Source organism: Haliotis rubra, unplaced genomic scaffold, assembly GCF_003918875.1.
Source record: "Haliotis rubra isolate DU_JTF1 unplaced genomic scaffold, ASM391887v1 Scf1493, whole genome shotgun sequence".
NCBI lineage: Eukaryota > Metazoa > Mollusca > Gastropoda > Lepetellida > Haliotidae > Haliotis > Haliotis rubra.
The window spans coordinates 44942-68016 of NW_025765440.1; the positions used below are offsets into that span (position 1 = coordinate 44942).

The 23075-nt window shown below is 41.1% G+C and overlaps 1 protein-coding gene across 1 annotated transcript; it reads left to right on the forward strand.

The window, feature by feature from the left end:
* Positions 1-352: 352 nt before the first annotated feature.
* On the forward strand, positions 353-20026 carry LOC124270050. The gene is made up of 17 exons (XM_046705073.1): positions 353-475; positions 6519-6838; positions 7404-7558; positions 9513-9759; positions 10117-10222; positions 10691-10787; positions 11078-11173; positions 11747-11797; positions 13019-13103; positions 14433-14492; positions 15034-15210; positions 15408-15549; positions 15901-16009; positions 17320-17392; positions 18101-18247; positions 19231-19370; positions 19726-20026. The coding sequence occupies exons 1-17, from the start codon at positions 427-429 to the stop codon at positions 19958-19960; spliced, it is 2289 nt and encodes a 762-aa protein (XP_046561029.1). The 5' UTR covers positions 353-426; the 3' UTR covers positions 19961-20026.
* The last annotated feature ends 3049 nt before the right edge of the window (positions 20027-23075 follow it).

Below are 23075 nucleotides of genomic sequence, written 5' to 3' on the forward strand. Positions count from 1 at the left end.
ATCACAAATTATGATAGGATTCATCTCAAAGATGATTTCAAGTCATTATACATAAGCATATCGGGGTACTAAAAAATATGGTCCTCGACCGTCAATTTATCCTCAGTCCGTTCAGAGTATGGCTATATAGATATTAGACGTGATCAATAAATACAATTCACTCACGTATCGGTTACAATCCTTATGTAATCACTAAACAAAGCATACTTAATATAAGCGGGATTTCCAAATGCGTGACAAGTTAAATATTTTCTGCATAGTAAGCATTAAAAAAATGAAACTTTCTCGAACATTTTCGTGTGGATTATCAGTAGAATGTAGATAGGCATACCAAACGTATTTGTTGGGTCGAGGGCGATAAGAAACTGCTAAGTTGTGTAGAGAAGACCTGATCTTGTTCCACTAGTGTAGCCAACAGAGACGGAGATGGCTGCCAGTTTCCTTCTCGCTATCCTGGTACTTGTGTCTGCTGCAGGTCGGTGTGTTAAAGTTAATTTATTTCATTTACATTGATTGATAATCACTATACATTGTATGTACCTACATATGAGGTGAGGTGAAGTGAAATTGGGTTTAAGGTCGTGCTTGAGAATATTTCGCTCATATGACGACGTGCATGCGTGTGTATGGGTATGTGCGGCTGCGTGTACTAGCCCAGACTGAAGCTGGTTTTATAGTGCTAGCCCACTGAGATACCATGCCGCAGTGAAACATGAATACCCCACTCAGACTCATTATACTGACTCCGAGCCGACCAGTCCTTGTTGTACCCATTAAAGCCGAGCGCCAGGCAGGGATCAACAAGTACCATATTTTAACGTCTTTTTGGTATGACGCGGTGGGGGATCGAACCCGCGACGTTCCGCTCTCCAGGCGGACGCTCTAACCACTACACCACGGAGGCGGTCTACCTACATATGAAGAGAAATGATATAGAATGATACAACTCAATAGACCACTAGGTCTTATCTCGTATCTTTAAGTGTTTGTTTCGTAAACTCTTCTAAACATTGTTGAAAATAACAATACTACTCAGGCATTCAAAGAAATTATTTTTCTTATAAAAACTCATATAACTGACTATTGATGTATAATTGGTTAACGAAACAATATCAATTTATATAATAGCCGTCTAGAGTAATTAGAGTAATGAGTAACAACGTTTTCAAAAGTAAATTACAAATTACGCGTGAACTGAAGTGTGGTTTATGGTTAGATCTCATAATCACCACTTGGAATGAAATGCTAAATATACAAAGCAGTATGATACACTTCAGAAAGAAATATCGCCGTGGGGTAGCCTTGTGGTTAAAGCGTTCGCTCGTCACGACCCGGGTTCGACACCTCTCATAGGTACAATGTGTAAAGCCCATTTCTGGTGTCCCAGAAATGATATTGCTAGAATATTCGTAAAGGCGGCGTAAAACACTCCCTCACTCACTCACTCAGAAAGAAAGAAAGAAGTACAGGTAGAGTATTCTACGTTTATAACCACTGACTGACTGAGCTTGGTTTTACGCCGCTTTTAGCAATATTCCAGCAATATCACGGCGAGGACACCAGAAATGGGCTTCACTCATTGTACCCATGTGGGGATTCGAACCCGGGTCTTCGGCGTGACGAGCCAACGCTTTAACCACTAGACTACCCAACCGCCCCCGTTTATATCGAACTCAAAGGGAGTACCAATGTTTGGTTCGGTTAAACCGTTGTTCTTCATAACTATCGACTATGATATACAGCAAGACTTAGTGGCTGACCAAACACCAACAAAATATTCGTTATATCCAACAGTTCGTTATAAACGGTTTTGTTATAACGTAGTTTATTGTATTTTGTATTTAGTATTTTTTGCACATGCAACACGAGTCATGGCAAATCTTCGAAGTCCAGGCAGAGAATGTGAAAATAGAAAGCGTTGTTATCTAAAAGTGCAGGTAACCCAAATTTCTGTCAAGAGCTTTGTTCGTCAGCCTGTAAATTAAACTGACAACATATTAAACAATGTGCATACGCAAATGCTATTTGATTGTAAACCTGCAATAAATCCGGAAACATTCAAGTCAAAATAAGGACCCGTGAAGATCCGGGTTAGAATTGGTCTTCAGTAACCCATGCTTGTAGTAAGAAGCGACTAACGGGATTAGGTGGTCAGCCTCGCTGACTTGGTTCACACATGTCATCGTATCCCAATTGCGTAGATTGATGCTCATGCTTCCAAACAAAATGAAAGTCTGCAACTGGAAGTCTGGATCATGTACATTGTATATAGGCCAGGAGCATTAGACATGACATTGGAAAAAAATAGTAGAAAGCTGATTTTTCAGGAAAGCTTCAGAACATCATTGCCATGTACAAGATACAAAGTTCTGCAAATTCTACTTTGTGGCATTTTCAAATTGGCCGCCAATTTCAAGATGGCCGCTAAAATCATTAAAATGATTATGCAAACAGATATTTTGTATATATTTATGCCATGTGATATATCAAATGAAAGCTCATCTCACAAGAATTCCAAATATATTGACATCATGCCTTGTGGCTCTTTCAAAATGGCCGCCAATGTCCTTAAAATCAGAATAATCTCACGAAAATATTTCTTTTTAATTAACCATACCTTGTGATATGTTAAATGAAAGCCCTTCTGACAAGGAATCTAAACATATTACTTTTAACACCGCACATGCATTAGACAATTAATTATGGCATGGTAACCACACATTTTATGCTTGTGCTTTTGGTACCAGACGTCAAAATGGCTACTGTGGTCACAAATTGATGGTAAATCAATATCAATATCATCATTTTTAGTTAGTAAATTTTGAAACTCACTCTTTGACTGATGTATCATAAGGTATTTTTGTCAATCACAACATCTCATTCTTCAATACTGAGTACATTTTGGCAGGTTGGCAATCCTCGACATCCAGTGCAAAGCAATGTGCACTCAATTCCTGCTCTTTGACAAACTGCACCGTCTCCTGCACTCAAACTTGCATCCACAAGATATCATCTTCAAGACTTTCTCGGGAGCAATTGCTCTATCTGTCTCAATATGAACAAGGACCCCAACCTTGATTTGCCATCTCCACTCTGTTGGTGAAAGTTCATTCCCTTGCCATTGCTGAACCGTATGGTACACACGGTAGCTGCGGAATTTAGTGGCTGCTGAAGTTGGGGGACGTGATTCCAGTTTGAAACCTGAAGAGGACACAGAGGCTCGATGAATGGACTTTAAGTACATGTTGTTGCGGTGTTCATCTAGTGATGTTGAGTCCACAGCTCCATAGAGTTTAAGCATGAACATCTCTCCAACGTGTGCAATGCCATCATTTGAACTGCCAAATTAAAGGAAAACATCCAAGCAATCCCAATTGGACCTCTCCTGGAATAGAGCAAGAGCTTTCCTTTTCCCCTGATTGTAGATGGCTGATGCTGTATCACAGCCTGTTATTGCATGAACAAACATCAGATGCTGTCATATATTGGGCATGGTTTTCTGTAAAGATCCATGTCATTTGTGGCTTGTGCAATCAACATTACCAACAGGTCCGTGTCGTTCCCCACGACAACAACAGGTGATTGGTTGTCTCTGGCCTAGTTAATTGCAGTTGAAGCAATCAAGCAGTCAGCATCAGCAGGGCTCTGTTGCACAGCTAAATCTTCTCTGGCAAGTCATCCCTTCAATAATGTTGTGAATCGACCTTTGTTCTTCTTGTTGCTCAGAAAAGGTTTAGATGAAGTTGTTACTTTCAGGTCTGGCTCAAAAATGATTTGGGATGATATGTTCGGCTCAGCAGATTTTGTGGAACACGCACTGCCATATACATCACACACCACTGAAGATGCTGAACCGTAATGGTGAAGCACAAAGGACACATAGCTGTCACATATCTGGCTGTATGTAGCATCCGTGGGCCAAGGCAAACTTTGTAGCAGGTGGCCACCGTCAATGACATAATGCTCTTCTTTTGGATGGTCTGGTCATTGTGGACTTGAACTTGTGATTACAGTTGATTAGCCAGAGCACACTTCATATTCTTTCGCATTTTGCCTTTGTCTAACAAGGCAGGTTGTTGCCTGTCAAATTCATGAAGTAGGTACAACTTCATCTCTGACTTATCCTCTATCACACAGGTGACTCACATGAATAGCAGCTCAGAGTTTACTTGGACTGGCTCTCCTCTGATTTTGATTTGATTCTTTTCCTCACTGATGCTTATCACCTTATCTTTGCGCTTCAACTTTATTTCAGCAAACATCTGACCCGTCACTGCTGAAGCTGCCATCATTCCTATAGAAACTGCTTTCCTATGCAGATGAGCGACTCATGCTCTTCATAGGAGAAAGGAGAATGATCTTTCAGCCAATGGAATAATGTTCCATAGTCCTTGTTGTCTCTCATGATGTTACATAAATGAAGGTCTGTTTGGCCATGCACTCCTGTGAACCTTTCTAAAGCATCACATATTGGTATGCACTGAGGCATTGCATGGACCCATTTGGCGAGAGTGCTGTCAGTTATACCACGACCACGTCAGTGACGTTGCCACTCCAGAATTTGGCAGTTCTACGGATGGTGAAGTCCCCTTGTTCTGTGTAGGCCTTGAACTGATCTGGTGACATTTTGTCCTTTTGGGTTTTTCATTTCTTCCAGATACAGACGTGCAGATTTGGCAAGATGACCAGCAACATGGAATAAGGGAATCATCTGGCTGACAGACAGCAGATGTAGGTTCCAGTCTCCTGTGCGCTCCGCACGAATGAACTGCTGAATCAATGGCACTTGTTCCTAATAGTCTATCCAAAGTCTACCTGTCTTGCTTATTGGTGAGACTTTGATGTCAGTCTTCAAATCATCAACAGCTTCAGCTAGCCGTAGGATATTGTCAAGTGTCAAGGGGAGCCAATATCGCATTCGCCACCTAACAAACTGCCATGTATGGTACGCAGCTTTTCCACATTCAAAGAATCAAGAACATCGGTTGATTGCAGTAGGATGGACATGATAGCCGCAGATGACAGCAGATGAGGTCGAGGTGCACGGGCATAAGCATGGCCTGTCAGCATGTGGATTACAGAATTAGGTGCATAAACAGTCGCCCAAAGATCTTCCAAGCTGCTTCCACTCATCACATATATAATTGAACCCATGTGTGACATGAGTAAATGAAACCGTCCTAATTTAAGGACAACCCTGTTGAGCTGTGGATGTGCCGATTCCACAATTTCTACTGCTTTAATGTAGAGGGGCTGGTCAAATGTTACTGGACAAATCCCAAGATGTTGGTTTTCAGCCAACAACTGTACAAATGCTGGAGCAGAGTAGATGGTGTCGGGCCTTCATGGGTCCTGGTTGACAAATGGCAAAATCTGAATTTTGCTTCTTTCGTTGTTGTCTTCAGTTACAGATGACTGCATAAATCTGCTCCATGATGGACGTTGTGAGAGTGGAATATCAAGTGAAAAACTTGCTAGCCATAGTTTGTCCAAAGGCTTTGTCAAGCGAAGAATTGGCACAGTTGGTTTGGGTAGTTCAATTGGTCCAATCTTGACTGTAGGCCCGATGTAGATGGTTTGTGGTACACCTTGACAGGGATCTTTGTGCCCTCAGCTGCTACATCAGCTGATGTCATGATTTGAGTAGAGCGAGGTATAGATATCTGAATGGGCTCTTTCCTGACTGGCGTCACACAAGCAACTCCACCTAAAACATGCCACGTACCAAAGACAATGGTAGTGCTAACATTGATATCAGCATTGTCAAATATGAAATTGACAAGCTCACCCTCAATATCCAAAGATTTGTCTCCTGAAAGAAGTGCATTATACAAGCGTTGGACCTCTCTATATTCATCAGCAAAGGAAAAGCTTCTCAGGATATCAACCAATTCTCTGCTTTCATACGGTTAATGTAAGTGGATATATATTCGACGTCTGGTACAAAAAGCACAAGCATAAAATGTGTGGTTATCATGCCATAATTAATTGTCTTATTCATGTGCGGTGTTAAAAGTAATATGTTTAGATTCCTTGTCAGAAGGGCTTTCCTTTAATATATCACAAGGTATGGTTAATTAAAAAGAAATATTTTCGTGAGATTATTTTGATTATTTTAAGGACAATGGCTGCCATTTTGAAAGAGCCACAAGGCATGATGTCAATATATTTGGAATTCTTGTGAGATGAGCTTTCATTTGATATATCACATGGCATAAATATATACAAAATATCTGTTTGCATAATCATTTTAATGATTTTAGCGGCCATCTTGAAATTGGCGGCCATTTTGAAAATGCCACAAAGTAGAATTTGCAGAACTTTGTATCTTGTACATGGCAATGATGTTCTGAAGCTTTCCTGAAAAATTCAGCTTTCTACTATTTTTTTCCAATGTTACCTATTGTTTGTGTCTAATAGTATCAATTGGGTGTCTGACTCTGAAAACGTGGGTTCGTATCCCGGATGGTCAGTAAAATCTGGACGTTCTATTCATAATTGTTGCTTCATGTGTTCAGGTAGCACAAGGGGTGATAGTTATACCATCACCGTCTACACCAGCGGTCGCTATTCCATCAGTGTCGGGGGAAATGTCTGGCTCAATAGCGCCCCGACTTTCTTCCGAGCCAACAATAAGGTTTACAGCACCGATGATGGCTCCTTGAAGCTTCTGGAGACCACAGGAACATCTGGATCTGACTTCATCGGCAAATGGCAGGCCACCAACTTCCTCTACCAAGCCGACACATACCGCTTTATAGCCAGCATCTACTTCTACACGCCCGACCCAAGTATCTTCTACAACAACCCACCTGAAGAATTTGTCATCTTCAAACAGGTTTGACTTTCTTCTCATAGTTTTAAATACAGATACTTTGTACGTCTAACATGCGTATTGGCGATACTTCTTTGTTTCTCTATACAAAGTCTCTCTATCTGTATATGCACAAAGAACTTACTTAAGCATCCCCTGTATTTTTGCAGTGATAGGTTTTCAACACGTACATAAAACTTCTCGGGGTGACCACGATGGGAAAACATCCTTTGACTCTTAAAAAACGACACAAAATGATTGGAATCCATGTTGATTTTATGATCATTTAAACAAAACCCACTGACTTCATGTTTCATTCACAACAGTGATGACCGGTCTTGATTCGGTACAGATTCTTGTACCGATTCTTGTACCGTTGTTAAGCAAGAGTGCCACTCTTGCTTGACAACGGTACAAGAATCTGTATCGAAACGTCGCACTCACGAAATACAGAAGTTGTTATCCATAAAAATTGTTCTATATTCAATGTGTTATCGAAAGAAATACTATTATCCCTAAACTGCATTGCATTGGTCATTCATAATGCTGATAAACATCATGTATACGTGATTTTTTTTGTTTTCAACAGACGTACCTAAACGCAACAAATGGAACGATGGCCAAAAAAAATGATGACGTCATAGCCGGATTTCCTGGTTTCGTTGTGGAGAATACGTCTGTACCCCGTGGCTTCCTGTCGTACGGTGGTGGTCAATTTGGATATGGCCAGAAAGCATTTGGAGAGTATGTACAGTGTGAATGAGTGACGTCAAGTTAAGGATCATTGTTTACCGTTATATATATGATAAAAATGAAAAGGTTGTTGGACAGCATCTGAAATTTGAGGTTGATTTTGTTGATGGCGATGTACTGCTGAGCGGTACAGCGATGGGAGTAAACCAGGTGAATTTATTTACCAATTCTGTCCAGAGTCGGTTTTTTTGTGGAGAAGGTTTCTGACAAGCCATTGCATCGTGTGTACATGCAGTGTGTGGAACAGAATAGTAATCCCACCGACCCCCTTCGCCTGGATGAAGTCGGCTGGTCTTAAAAGTGAAACTGAGGGCTTCTTTTTGCTGCTCAGAGCCAGTCACTTCCCACTCGCAATCGCCAAAATGTGATTCTTAAAGAAAATATTAACATGAAATGCCTACTTTACAATGACTGTCCAACACCTTGTTAGTGGATGCCCTTCCCTGGCACAAACAGCATATCTCAAACGACATGATGGCATGGCTCGTTGCTTTTACTACCGTCTCCGCCATGCCTGTGGCTTTGACTCTGAGGTCCATCCATGGTGCGACCATGAACATGTCCAGAGCGTATCATGGAAAATGATGTTTTTAAACTTCATTGGAATATACAGCCTCAGAAGACTTACTTCCAACAAACGTGATTATGCTTTTTGATAAAGCCAATTAATTTATTTATATCATTGAATGTTCTGTCTCTTTTGACAGCAATGTGATTGGCAAGATTCAGGAAAAGCATGATAAATATGCGGACATCGCCTTTAAAATGTCTCGCTTGCATCCCAAGTACACTGTCGTCAAGCTCCCCATTGTTCTCGGTGCCCTTGGTTTGGTACCTCCTGATCTCTTGGCACAGATCAGGAGAGTGCCCGGATTCTCCACCGGGAGCACAGCCCTTCTGACACTCTGGGTAATGCAGAACGCTGCAGTGTTGGGGGGCCTTCATATTCTCCGGAAAGCTCTTGGTGAGTTCAACTAGGCAGCGTTTTCTGGAAGAAGTCCCATTCGCTGTCTGGGCTGCGTGTAGAGGGGTCAAGGGCCCTGAGCTGATGGTGAGCCTCACCAGCCAGACTGTGCCCTGATCACCCGAACACTCTCTGCTGCATACTATGTTTAATCTGTAAAACATAATAGTAAGTGCATTCATAAAGCGCTAAACTCCATTGACGGGGTGAATGCTCTGATTATTATTATAAAGCCCGCAGTGACGGCGTTCATGGGCGTTTACCACGTCGGTGTAGCCTGCAAACACAGGTGCCCTGTCGACAAATCTATGGATCCTTATCAGATGGTGGCACCACGCAGAAACGCAACTCATTAGAGCATCCGGGATGGTATCAACCACGCAAGCACGCAAACCTATCGGACAGCATTATCAGGACGAGATTCTAGCTCCTATCGCAGTTCCATTCCTGCAAGCTATGCATGGCGTTTATGGGCGACCCTCTTTACTGCAAGACGACAACGCTAGGCCTCATAGGGCCAGGATTGTCACGGAATTCCTTAGGCAGCAAGGGGAAGTCGGATGGAGCGGCCAGCATGCTCGCCAGACCTCAACCCAATTGGGCATGCCCTGGATGAACTCCGTCGACGTCACCCAGCACCAGTGGATCTCCTAGGATTCCACAGAACTCTAGTAGAGGAATGGAATTCGATTCCACAGCCTTTCTTTATGAACTTGATAAGGAGCACGAGAACAAGGTGCACCTGTGTCATGGACGCGTGAGGAGGGCACACAAGATATTGAATGACCGAATGCTTCATGTTGTCATTTTCAATTTTGGGAGTTGGCACAACTGATGTTTGTTAGTGCTGTTTGAACTTTTTGTATATTTTTGTATATGTTATATGTGTGTATGTAAAATATGTGAGTTACTTATTGTTGGTCCGTCCATCTAGTCTTTTATTTCGTAATAAGCTTTAATGGTAGAATCATTCTTTTTCAGATTTTTGCCGCCACTCAACATTTCCGACGGCATCCAAAGCGGTCCCCTCTGTATATTCGACCGGAACAAGACAGCCAACACTTTCATCTTGTCTCCTGCCAGTTCCTTCATGTCCGCCAATCTCATGTACCAGAAAAACGGCACAGGAGCAAACATCTACTGGGGAACCATGGGTGGCGTTACCAACGTCCCTGCCAACTTTGAAACAAGCACAATCCTCTTCTTCAGCAACCAAGGCATCAACAAGGTGCGTCATTCAATATCACGATCTGATGAATACCGTTTCCTTTTACCCGTTTGTGAACAGTAGGACCTGAGGATATGCAAGGAATGACCAAACAAGTAGAGCTTTCATGAATTTGTCAAGTAATTCGTTAAAAATATCAAATAGTCTATTTGTGATATGTTTCTTATTCCAAAACAGCAGTGTCATTTCTGCAGATATGGAGTATTTCGACAGTTACTTACACTCAATCGATTTTATGGTATGAACCTTTTACTGTTGGTTGGCAATGGTTGTATAAATTTATTTATACTTTTATGTATTTTTTAAAATTTTGAAATTGAAATTAATTGACTTTAATTTTAATTATTTCAATTTCAGGGATTCGTCAGTTGGGGGCAGATTCTGCAAAAGATGTACAGAAGAGACGACAGTTTTGTCAAGTCAGACTTCACCAACAACTATTTGGGGTACTACACAGACAACGGTACGAAGACCGCAAGCACTTGCACCCCTTCTCCACTCCCCCACACCTTGTTTGATGCTGTTACATGTTGGTGCCAGGTCAAAACTGATGCTCAGCAATATATGCTGGTTGTAAGGGGCGAATTCATAATAGGTTTTTAGACGTTCGGTCTCGACGAGTGCAGGTTTAACCCCCAAGCAAATCAATCAATTCATTGTATGCATTTAGCAATATTCCAGCAATATCACGGCAGGTGGCAAAAGAAATGGGCTTCACACATTGTATCCATGTTTGGAATCGAACCCGGGTCTTCAGTGTGACGAGCGAATGCTTTAACCACTCGGCTACCCCACCGCCCCTAATCCCTTGTGTGACACGTGTGTTTGCGTGCCTGCGTGCATGTTTGCGTGCGTCTGTGTGTTCTTTGAACTCGACTACATCCAAAGCTACACATTATTCGCTTCACTATTGCACCCACTCTATTTGCAGGTGCATATTACTATTATCACACAGAACCTCAGAAAAATTACCAAGACACCATAATCGACATTGCTACTGCTATCAATGACACAGGAATACCCTTCAGGTAGGTCGCCACTTACACGTCTCTCCAGAGGCATACGTGTGTCAGGTGCCACAGTCCGATGTGCGACATACAGTAGCAGGATCCGCTGACCCTGAGAGCTTTTTCTAGAACCGATCTGTTTATTATCTGTGGTCTGTGAGCAATATATCAGTGGTCCCAACACTCTTTGCTCGCGGATATGACTCGCCTTGACATAACTGAAATACTTTTCAAAGCAACACCCTGTGGAGTTATGAAACCAGGGTCTGAGAGCAGGCTGAAACCCAAATCACTCACTCACTCTGCTTCAGATACCTGCAGTTCGACTCCTGGTGGTACTACAAAGGTGTGGGAGATGGGGTCAAGACATGGGAGGCCACCCCACAAGTTTTTCCAAACGGCATGCAGTAAGTAATAAGATTTGTGTTTCTAATCACATTCAAACACTAAAGCTTTAATCGTATATGAACTAATCTGAAATATAAACGATATACCTCACACACTTTCACAAGAAAAATACATTTCCAGTTTCTGCTCAACAGTTAAAAGTAATTTAACAAACATCTGTCATTGTTAATGGTTATAAATGTATGTATGTGTCTATATGCGTCAAAGATATACTGCCAAACACCCTTGTGTCGAACTTTTATGTGTCGAAACATCCTTGGGTCGAACTTTTATGTGTCGAACTCATGGTTGTGTGGAAATAAAAGCTACGTACCTTCGTGCCCTTTCTTTATACATTTATTCTCGGATGTGTAGAGTCTTGTATAATTCGAAGTATTTACGCAGGTCACTTCAACTTCGACACAACGGTGTTGAACTTATAGTTGTCTGGAAATAAAAGCTTCGTCCCTTCGTGTCTTTTCTTTATACATCTATTTTCGGATGTATAGAATTTTGTATTTACGCAGGTCACTTCAACTTCGACACAACAGTGGTTGACTGTATCTGACTGTATTTATTATATATAATACCAGGTGGCTGTACAACAAAACAGGATTGCCACTTACAGCACACAACAGATACTGGTAAGTATTTCACAAACTTTCCTATCGATGAATTAATCATACATTAATATTCATGAATGTATCATGATTATGATATGCAGTTTCAAGCATGGATTTGGGATATATATATTATATCTCACCGAGTGTCTTTTGATATCAAATATATCACCATGAGTTGATAAAGTAACAACTATCCGAGGCTTGCCGAGGATATTTTTACTTTTATCAACGAGTGTTGATATATTTCATATCAGAAGACACGAGGGTGAGATTCTATTTATCATCAAAGATCACTCTTCATTAGTTTTCAATGAAAAAATGTACATCTCTGAACACAGTACTGCCATTGGACTTGCAGTGCAGCGATGCCATAGCATTGTGACGTCATCAAGTTCATGACGTCATAGCATTGTCAGGACATTGTGCAAAATCTGTATGTATAGTTGTTTGTTGTTTTACGCCGCACTCAGCAATATCCCAGCTATATGGCGGCAGTCTGTTTGTTTCACATTAACAATTTTCTAATGTGCAGGAGTGGCTTTGTTCATTAACAAATACATCTAAATCGTTTTCGTGCTGACTGTCTAAACCTGAATTCGTGAGAGCCTTACATCTCCCTATATCAATTAATACACTTCGATGTGCACCGGATCAGTTTGGTCGAGCTCACATACTCTTCATCTGTAAACGGGGAGATATTTTAAAACACAGGACTAGCAAAGATTATGCCACTTCTTAAGCAGTGTTACATAAAGAATGAATAAAATTTGTATTATATACTGAGTAAACAGGTTATACCTTCAAAATATTATGTTTATCCGACCGTCCAAAAATTTCAATCCGCTCAAGTCCCTAAAAAATGAATGTGTTTGAAGAAATGTCAAATACCGCAATATCCCTGAGATTGTATTTGTTTTTGGGGTTTTTTTTGTAATTATGAAAGATGCATGTCCACCATAAGTTGATGGCCCATATATGAGCAAATAAATAAAGGATGAATAAGAAATTACTTCTACACACTTCACAGTGCTAAAATATAGCGCATGTTCTATATCAATATCGGGGCGGTGGGGTAGCCTAGTGGTTAAAGCGTCCGCTCGTCACGCCGAAGCCCCGGGTTCAATTCCCCACATGGGTACAATGTGGGATCCCCCGCCGTGATATTCCTGGAATATTGCTAAAAGCAGCGTAAAACCCAACTCACTCACTAACTATTTTTATATCAGCTATGTGTAATTGCAGGGCAAGCGACACGACATACGCTAAACAGAATGGTGGTCAATATTCTTTCATTGTCGGAAAGACAAAAGCCCTTCCAATTGAACAGGTAATTGGAATATATATACATGTTGTTATTGTTTCTGTTTCACTGTGTCTTAACCTTGTGTGAGGTGTTTCCCAATTGGAAATGTATGTATGTGAGGTGAATTTGGGGTTAACGTCGTGCTTGAGAATATTTCGCTCATATGACGACGTGCATGCGTGTGTATGTGTATGTGCGCCTGCTTGTACTAGCCCAGACTGAAGCTGGTTTTATAGTGCTAGCCCACTTAGATACCATGCCGCAGTGAAGCATGAATACCCCACTCAGACACATTATACTGACTCCGAGACGACCAGTCCTTGTTGTACCCATTAATGCCGAGCGCCAGGCAGGGACCAACAAGTGCCATATTTTAACGTCTTTTGGTATAACGCGGTCGTGGATCGAACCCGCGACCTTCCGCTCTCCGGGGGGACGCTCTAACCACTACACCACGGAGGCGGTCGGAAATGTATGTATGTATGAATGTATGTATGAATGTGTGTGTGTGTGTGCGTGTGTGTGTATTTATGTGAGTGAGTGAGTGAGTTAATATTTAACGTCACATCGGCAATATCTCAGCCATATCGTGACGAAAACAATTTATACAATAAAAAATGAAACCATTGTGAAGAGTTAAACCTGTCGACAATGGACAGTAAAAATACTAGAGTATCACGGATATGAACATAAAACTGGCATGAAAAACTAAAACATTTTAATTAAAGAAGACAATACAGTATAAAACACGGGCTATAGATCGCCAGAATCTGAAGGTAGATCACCATACTAGGAACAATGGGGACTTACATTACTTTTGCTACCTGCATGGAGCCTAGCTGGATTTACACCATCCCTTCAGCCGCTTATTTATGTATGTATGTGTGTGTGTGTGTGTGTGTGTGTGTGTGTGTGTGTGTGTGTGTGTGTGTGTGTGTGTGTGTGTGTGTGTGTGTGTGTGTGTGTATGTATGTGTGTGTATATAAGTGTGTGTGTATGTTTGTATGTATGTATGTATATGTGTGTGTATGTATATGTGTGTGTATGTATGTATGTATATGTGTGTGTATGTATATGTGTATGTATATGTGTGTGTGTGTATGTATGTATGTATATGTGTTTGTATGTATATATGTATGTGTATGTATATGTCTCTGTGTGTGTGTGTGCGTGTGTGTATGTATGTGATGGATGGATGGAGGGATAGATGGATGGAAATTCTTGAACCGCTTAAAACAAGAGTGCTGCAAAATACACTGATCGTGTTTGCTTGCAGTAGAGATTTATTACAGGGTGTGAGTTTTGTTTCGTTTTAATTTATAGATTTCTTACGTTTTGCAATGGTGTTTTCAGACATTCTGGGACGACCTCCTCGGCAACGCTCGAAAATGGGGCTTAATGACATATGAACAGGTAGACCCAACAGTATCTGATTGTCTCGTTTAGGAAGAGTATGATGCAGCAATTGCTACAACATAAATATATCGAATACATTGATTTGTCACAATTACATCCGCTGGCGGTGGGGTAGATGGATTGTTTTATTTCCGCTCGTCACGCTGAAGATCTGTGTTCGATTTCCCTATGGGTACAATGTGCGAGCCTATTTCTGGTGTCCGTCGTGATATCGTTGCTGGAATATTGCTAAAAGCGGCGTAAAACCATACTCACTCACTCGTAGGGTCCACTGCATCTAGAAGGTCAGTGGTTTGATTCCCGTCCGCTGCGTAACAACATAATATTAATGGATGATACGTTTAGTTACCATGGCTCTAACTCGCGACAAGACATGCGTTGGTCGGCTTCGAATCAGCATGACCTTACCTATCTCCCACACCTCGCCTCACCTACCATCACCTCACCTCACCTACCATCACCTCACCTCACCTCACCTACCATCACCTCACCTCACCTCATCTCATTCGAAACTCAACGCATTTACTTTATATTTGAGGACTGGCTACAAGGGGAGTTTGGCGGAGTTCCTGCTCTCACTGAAGATGTTCACCTGGCAGAGACGTGGCTCAATCAGATGGGACGTGGAGCTGCCAAGAACGGACTGACAATACAGTATTGCATGTCTGTCTGTCGACACGCACTGCATGCGATCTCCATTCCTGTCGTAACACAGGTAGGAGAACTAAACACGCTAACACATCAGTTTCTCTTGCAAGTCAATTTAATACTTGAATATTTTCATAGCTTAACCGGATCTCGAATTTAATACGTGCTGTGATGCATTTGGTAGATAAGAGCTAGCACAGATTTTCAACCTGAACAGGAACAATGATGGCTGGAATTTACTACAAGGAATGACTTCTTTCGTAGATAAGAGCTAGTACAGACTATCACCCTGGTCGCGACCAATGGCGTATTGGCGTCACGTCCATGCTGGCCTATGCTATCGGCATCGCTCCCTTCAAAGACAATTTCTGGACCACGACTATTCAACCGCGAGGAAAACATTCAAGTAAATGATTCACACATGTGAACACACCACAAATACTTTTAATTCTTTTAATGCCGAAGGTATTCTTGTTTACAATTAGTCGTCTGCTGTCTGCGCCTGTCGTCAGAGACGATTTAGAGGGTTAAGGATCGCTGGTTCCGCTTCAGGTGCAGAGCACAAATGATCAGTGTTAGTTACTATTTCAATTCTTATACTTAGATTATCAATTGTTTCATTATCGATAAACTTGGTTTCTTATGTACGATCGTTCGTGCGTGCGTGTGCGTGCGTGTGCGTGCGTGTGCGTTATGTCATCTTTGTTCTCCTGAATGAATCAGCCTGGTATCTATCAGAATATGTTCTTCAACACAGACATAACAGAACCGTATCCGGAGTTGAACGCAGTGGTGGCCACTCTCAGCACGGGGCCTGTCGGACCAAGTGACATGATCGGCAAATTCAACAAGACCATCATAATGAGGTATGTAGGGTTGGAAAATATATGTTTATACAGTTTGATCATTCAGAGGTATATTTTAGCAATTCCCATCAACCAATTTAGAAGATGGTTTAATGGTACGAGTTGAACAACCTGCTATCAAAACCTCCCTATCTTTAACATTAGAATATTTGGAACTATATTATCAACAATGATCATATATGACAATTATCGTCAACTTTAAGAAGTGTATTTTGAAGGTATTAAGATATACTCAAAGGCAAAAGTTGTTGCTACATACAAAAATGACAATGAAGACCTGACACCTATACCTCATTCAGGTCACCAACGTTGAAGGAAAATCTGTGAAAATGGCATTCCATATCTGAGGAAGGATAGCAAGCATGTTCGATTGGCGACAAATCACATGATCTGGTATCGACGAGTAAGGAAACGTGATTCGTCAGTAATTGTTGTCCCGAGTAATTGATCCTATTGCAAGAGCTGTCTGTGCCAATGACGGTCTTGCCACTGTTTCAAGGGATGATATACCGACCATGAGAGTCACTGCATGGGACGTGTGGAAGATGTGTGGTTCGAACCCATTTGTCGAGGCGAGAGGGTGTCATGGTTGGACGACCAATGCGAGGACGTTCTCTGATGTGGTGGATCTGCTGATCACGTCGCCTTAAGTGCCATATGGTGTTTTTGTTTCACTTAGGCATTGCGAAGTGAAATCTCTTCAAAATGGTTCAAAGTGATGCTGTTCTGAAATCTGCACTTCAGAAGATTGCTGAGCGTGGCCTTGGAACTGGATATCTGGCCTTCCATACAGAATAGTTGTTCAACGCCGCACTTAGCAATATTCTAGCTAAATATTACGTAAATAAACGAGGATGGACCAGATAATCTACTCACCGACGTCATGAGCATTGATCTACGCAATCGGATACGACAACATGCATCAACCGCATAGCGAGCCTGACCACCAGATCCCGTTAGTCGCCCCTTACGACAGTCATGGGTTACTGAAGATCAGTTCTAACCCGGATCTTGACGGGTCACAGACATGTCTCCGAAATGTTCGTCATTGCTTTCAAGGAACATGCAAGACCAGCAACAGATGTTCTGTGAGCTTATCAGAAAGGCATTAATTTTGAATTATTTCGACGTCACTACACCGCTTTTTTTAGTATAGATTATATATGAATGACCAATAAACAATTGCAAATATTTGTACGCTTCACTGTAATTAACATGATGTCCAGCCGCAAAATTAATATGTTGTTGACGTGTCCAACCTATTTCACCTATAGTCGGTAAATGATCTCACCGAAGACACTGATTTTCAGGAGTGTGAATTCGGACGGACTGATCCTGAAGCCATCTAGACCCGCCACAGCTATTGATGACGCGATCAGAAGGGTGGGCACTCGTTCGTTGACCCATGTGCAATATAAGGACCATAAGTTATATGTTCAATGGATACCTAATGTGACCTAAAATGTCCCTGATCACAGAGCGATTTTTACAAATTTGTAAACCGAAGTTCTCCCATAGATGGTCCAGTTTTTCATTACATTTGTTTTCGACATAAATTTTGATAGCAAAGTCATGTGGAGACACTATCTCATCCGTTCAGGCACGACACCATTCCTTGTCATAATAGTGTATGTTCACGGGTATGTTTCCAATGACAGCAACTTGACACCCCTCACCCCGTCCCCATCACAATAAGTGCTGAACAAAGTTCATATGATTATTTTTTACATAGTTTCAAATTATTTGGAGGACGAAATTTAAATCTATTTAACAATTTAATCAATATTGCAACAGGAATCTCATTTGCCAAAGATTACGCATTACAGTTTGGAAACTGATCTTCAAATATTATACTTTGCCAGAAACTAAGTAACATCATGTTCTTGAGCGCATGAATTTGTTTTGGAGATGGAGATATTTTTGTCTTATAACAGAGCTGTGAGCATTTTTGCACTATGGTAAGCACCTGGCGCATGAACAATACCATTTTTATGTAGCGAGCAATAGCATTCTATTATGTTGTTTCCCACATTTTTGCATCCCTATAAATACGTACACCATGGTCCTTTACGATGATTCTGGCGTATTCAGATGGCATGGGATGATTTTGATGGTCCAGATGGTGAAGTGTGGTCAACATATTCTGACTTCGGTGGCGACAACAAATACGGCATCGTGCTTGCTGCTGACCTGCAAGGAAGCTACAACGTGACCCCGTATATGGCGGGGTTCCAAGAGGTAAGTTTGTTCCTTCGTTCCTTTTTGGTTTTTGTTTTGTTATAAAGCGGTAGTCTGTAAATAATCCAGGCGGGACTAGACAATCCAGTGATCAACAGCATGAGCATATATCTACGCGATTTGGGATACGATGGAATGTGTCAAGCAATTAATCGAGGCTGACCACTAGTGTTGGGAATTGGTTGAAATTTCACAATTCATGATTGCTTCATTACCAACGAACAATCATCGAAAAAAATTGGTTAGCGTCATTTTTCAGATTTTCCTATCCAGGTTGTTATTGCAGATATGTATAACATGATTGCAACTTGCTACTTTAAAGTGATGACTAATATACCATGAACATAAACTTCCTTGAATCTTAGATAAACGTTCAGTCATGGCTTTTCAGTGAGTGAAGTGAGTTTTCTAAGAATTAAACACGTTTCCAGGCCCTGACAACTTCTAAGATATGTTCCATTGTCAAGTTTTTCAAAGTATAAAACAGTAGTTCCAAAATCGTTTATGTTCGATTATGAGAAATTGTGATCGATTACTTTGACGTTTGGTCACTGCGACCAATCTTCGATTATTTCAATTAATCGGAACACCACTACTGACCACCCAATGCCCTTAGTCGTCTCTTGCTGGCCAATTCTAACCCGGATCTTCACGGGTTTGATGATCATGAAGTGTTGGTATTGTGACGTTGAATGTGACTTGGTAAATAGAATAACGGTTCACAGACGATTAAAAAGGAATTGAAAGCGTAAGCATGAGCTAAAACAAACAAATATTAGAGTCTGTCTTTCCTTATTTACTGTTGGCTCTTACAAACATGACAAGCAAGACACACATAAACGAAAACCGATAACAAGCCAACATCTAAAGTATATTTTCTTCACTTAAAAGCTTCAGTAATTTTCAGTGCAGCTTGTGTTCGCCCATGTCAAATTGTGGCAGTCAGTTATTGGAAATACATTGAACAAACTGTATACTTCCAGTTCCCCAAGTCTATGGTGTTCTCTGCCAAAGACCCCAGCAAGGTGCAGCTGCTGACAGACCCCCAGCCTCTCCTGCTGAGTGGTTGTACCATGGTGGACTTCTGTCTGTACTATGTCTCCCCCGTTACAACATATGGAGGGTGAGGATCAAGCCACAAATCGTTCTCTGAGTGTAAAGCTTTCAGACAGGGTAGATTGTATGTTTGGAAGGAAGGTCATAGTGAGCTGTATTATCTGTGTCAGGTATACTGTTGTACATGCTTTTAAAACGATTTTAACAGGGATCCAGGTGTCATAAGGCACCAAGAGTCGTCTCCTTTAGCAAGGATCCGCACTCTGATCACTCTCACCTCAGATTCAAAATTTTTATGCTTGATGTCTGCGCATTTCCCTAGCATTTCTACCAATTTGATTACGGACATATTTGTTTTACGACTGACACAGTGTGATATCATTGAAAAACTGTCCCTCACTCCTGTGGTTTTCTTCTTTCAGTCACCAGGTCCTGATTCAAGGAGAACTTGACAAGTGGGTGCCAATGTCTCCACAGAGAGTTGTTGACATAAACTTTGACAGCAGCGACATCTTCGTCCGTATTGCAGGGGGAGCTAATGAAATTGTCAACTTTTGGTTCAACACTGACGGAGTGTCAAAAAGTCTTCAATGTGACCTAGGCGACTCAGGATTTGCTACTATTAGTTACAAAGCCTGGGGGTGCACATATGGATAGAATACAACATGCATCACAGTTTATATTATGACATAATTTGTAACAATAAATATCGTCATGGAAATAGATGATGTCCTGTACGATATATGTTGGTTAGACCCGATCTTGAACCCATGCTTGTCATAACAGTGTTTCAGTTTACTGAGATAAAAGGCTTGTGAGTCCCCTTTAAACCAGCATAATACAACACAGAATATTCATTTATATATTGAATAAACAAGGTGACACTGAATGACAGTACAGATACTAACACAATACTATTGGCTCGCAAATCTAACACATTAACTCACCAAAGTCTTGATATTTCCAGTAAACAGATGTACTGATTGAAGATTGTTGACAGCTGTTGAAAGTTCAAAGTAGACGAGGCCTCTTGAGTGGTATGTCTTGAAACGTCGATGTTAACAGACAAATGAGCGTAAATCCAAAGTCGTCCCCTCATACATCTCGGAACAGTCCCCCTATATACCTGTTATACAGTTCCAGAGAATTTTAGCACAAGCTACTTCACACCATTACCATTTAGAAATCACTGGAATCGCACTGTCTTCCACCGAAAACAACGGAAGCAAAACAAAGGGGAGGCAACTCCCAAGCCTACACTCAACAAGCGAAAACACACAGCCCAAGGTCAAGGTGTGAGTTCAAATCCACACCCAGCGCTTTAAACTTTTGTGACCCATAACAACTAAAAGTTAATTAATGTGACATTATAATTAGCAAAAGCACATCCGCGATCGGGTGTCAGGCTTCCTGATTTGGCAGACACATGTCATTGTATCCCAATCGATGATCATGCTGTTGATCACTGCATTGTCTGGTCACGACTCGATTATTTTCATATCCCCGCCATATAGCTTAAATAATGGCGTTGTGGCGTTGAACGACAACAAACAAACAAACAAAACACACATGTCATCGTATCCCAATTGCGTAGATCGACGATCATGCTGTTGATCACTGGATCCGGACTCGATTATTTGCAGCATTAAACAACTAACAATATAAACAAGGTTTGGCTGGAGACGAGAAATTGAAACTGGTAATCTCTTCTTGAAATATGTATCTGAGACATATATTTTGGGTATTGGTAAACACACCTGTAAGGATTGTAGTGTCATAGGTTATGCTAGTTCATACCCGGACACGATAAATCAGGAGACTTCAAAGTGGAAAATCGTGATCCAATCATGTTGATCAAAAGGACGAGATCGCGAGTATGTCCTTTACCGTATTGCATGGAGAAGCGCAGACCTCGGAAAAGACAACCACACTCCATCTCATTGAAACCCAATGAAGGACTGTTGAAGTAGGGAAAACACGAATGGCAAAATATTGGAATTAATAATGGAGATATAGGCGTCAAAGGTAACAGCTGAACACAAATACTTAACGGTATTACCACACAGTGACCGAGAGACATGTTGAATAAAAATAAATATTATTCAAAGCGCCATAATACGACATAGCGACAATGCGACCAATGGCGATAATGTCGCGTTGTGGCATTTTGCAACGTACTGCCTGTTTTTGTAAGAGCAACAATACGACATAGCGACGATGTCCCTTCAAGGATTCCATACGTATAAGATTCAATTTGGAAGTAGTGTCAGAATCTTTATCTCCTTAACAGTTACTTTGTCCATAGTTTTCTAACTTCTCTGACTCCTGACAGTGTTTGAGATCCATCGTCTTCATAACAAGCCCAAGGTAAAGGAGGATGCATCGTGTGATTTTATGACTACAGTGATTGTAAATGATAGGATTCAACAAAGGAAATATACTTCAATCAATATTTTTTCTTTTATTATATTTATATAGCGCACATATCCAGGCAACTAGTGCATGCTCAAGGGGTTGGTATTTTACCCTCGATCATTGGATGTCAATCTCAACGGCACATCGCATTATCAATCTCAACTCCCTGGGACGTATACAATAGGCTTTCTCATCTTAACGAGGTACCCATTCATAGCTGGGTGGACTGGGACACATAGTCACAGTACTTTGTCCAAATTCACTGCACGTTGCTGTACCCGCAACTAGGTGTTTGCACGTATTCATGTGGTCACCATCTGGTCATATACCAACGGATTCGTGGGTTCTTTTAAGTGCACAGGGTTGTGTACTGTACACTACAGGGGTTGTGACAACACTGAAAGAGTCTGCACACAAAAATTGACTCCAAGGTTTTTACACCCGGTCACAGGTGGGCTCGATCCCGACACCTCAACCTCGCTGGATCACTAGCATGGCACCTCAGCCAGCTCGCCCACCGCGCCCCCGAAAGTTAAATAGTGGCTCTTTTGGGTATAGTTCCTCGTGCATGTGTTTGCGATGCACAAGTTACAAGTTTGGCTTTGTTATGTTTGGTTCCTAAACTGAAACAATGAGCATTTCCACATGCATGTCTCTGTTCGAACGTAGCCCCTGTTTTTCCCCTCATGAAATGCCCAATCAATACATTTCTATACAGACTTTCATCATGAGTAAACTTTCGTTTTTATCGACAATATCCCAGCAGTTTATTTATTTATTTATTTTATTATTTTTTAAATATTTTTTGGTGACCTTTGTCAAATATACGGTAAACATCGCAAATGGATATATATGTAGACAATTCAAGTTATTATACGAATGTTTCAAAGACGTTTAATCAACGTATTCCTGCTAGGTGAAGGAATGTTTAGAAAATCTAGTGTGGGAATACATGATAACAACGAAATCTTGGAGAAAGGGTTAGCATACATGTAGGTGTATACAAATAAGCTACACTTGTTACCTAAACGTTCGTTATTCTGACAGATTTCACATCCAATATAGATTGTGCAAACATAAGCATAACGATAACCTATATTTATAGATGACCACGTATCAGTATAGAATTCGCCATCGAGATAAACTCCATCTGAAGTCCTGATATAGATGTAGGTCAATAGCGGTCAGTAATAACACCGATATCAGTTACAAAATTAAACTTTATTGATACTAAGCATGGAATTATATTTCCAACACTGCATATTTTATTCTAATATAACATGAACGTTTCTTTGCAAATTGCCCATGAAGTTACAATAGAATATAGATAGGATCATTCCTTAAAGGGCTCTTGGGG

Bases quoted from the DNA above. Each gene is read 5' to 3' on its own strand.
- LOC124270050 (XM_046705073.1), top strand. From the start codon at position 427: ATGGCTGCCAGTTTCCTTCTCGCTATCCTGGTACTTGTGTCTGCTGCA. The intron at 11,174-11,746 runs GTAAGTAATAAG...ATATAATACCAG, and splicing joins GTTTTTCCAAACGGCATGCA to GTGGCTGTACAACAAAACAG. The intron at 15,211-15,407 runs GTAGGAGAACTA...CTTCTTTCGTAG, and splicing joins CCATTCCTGTCGTAACACAG to ATAAGAGCTAGTACAGACTA.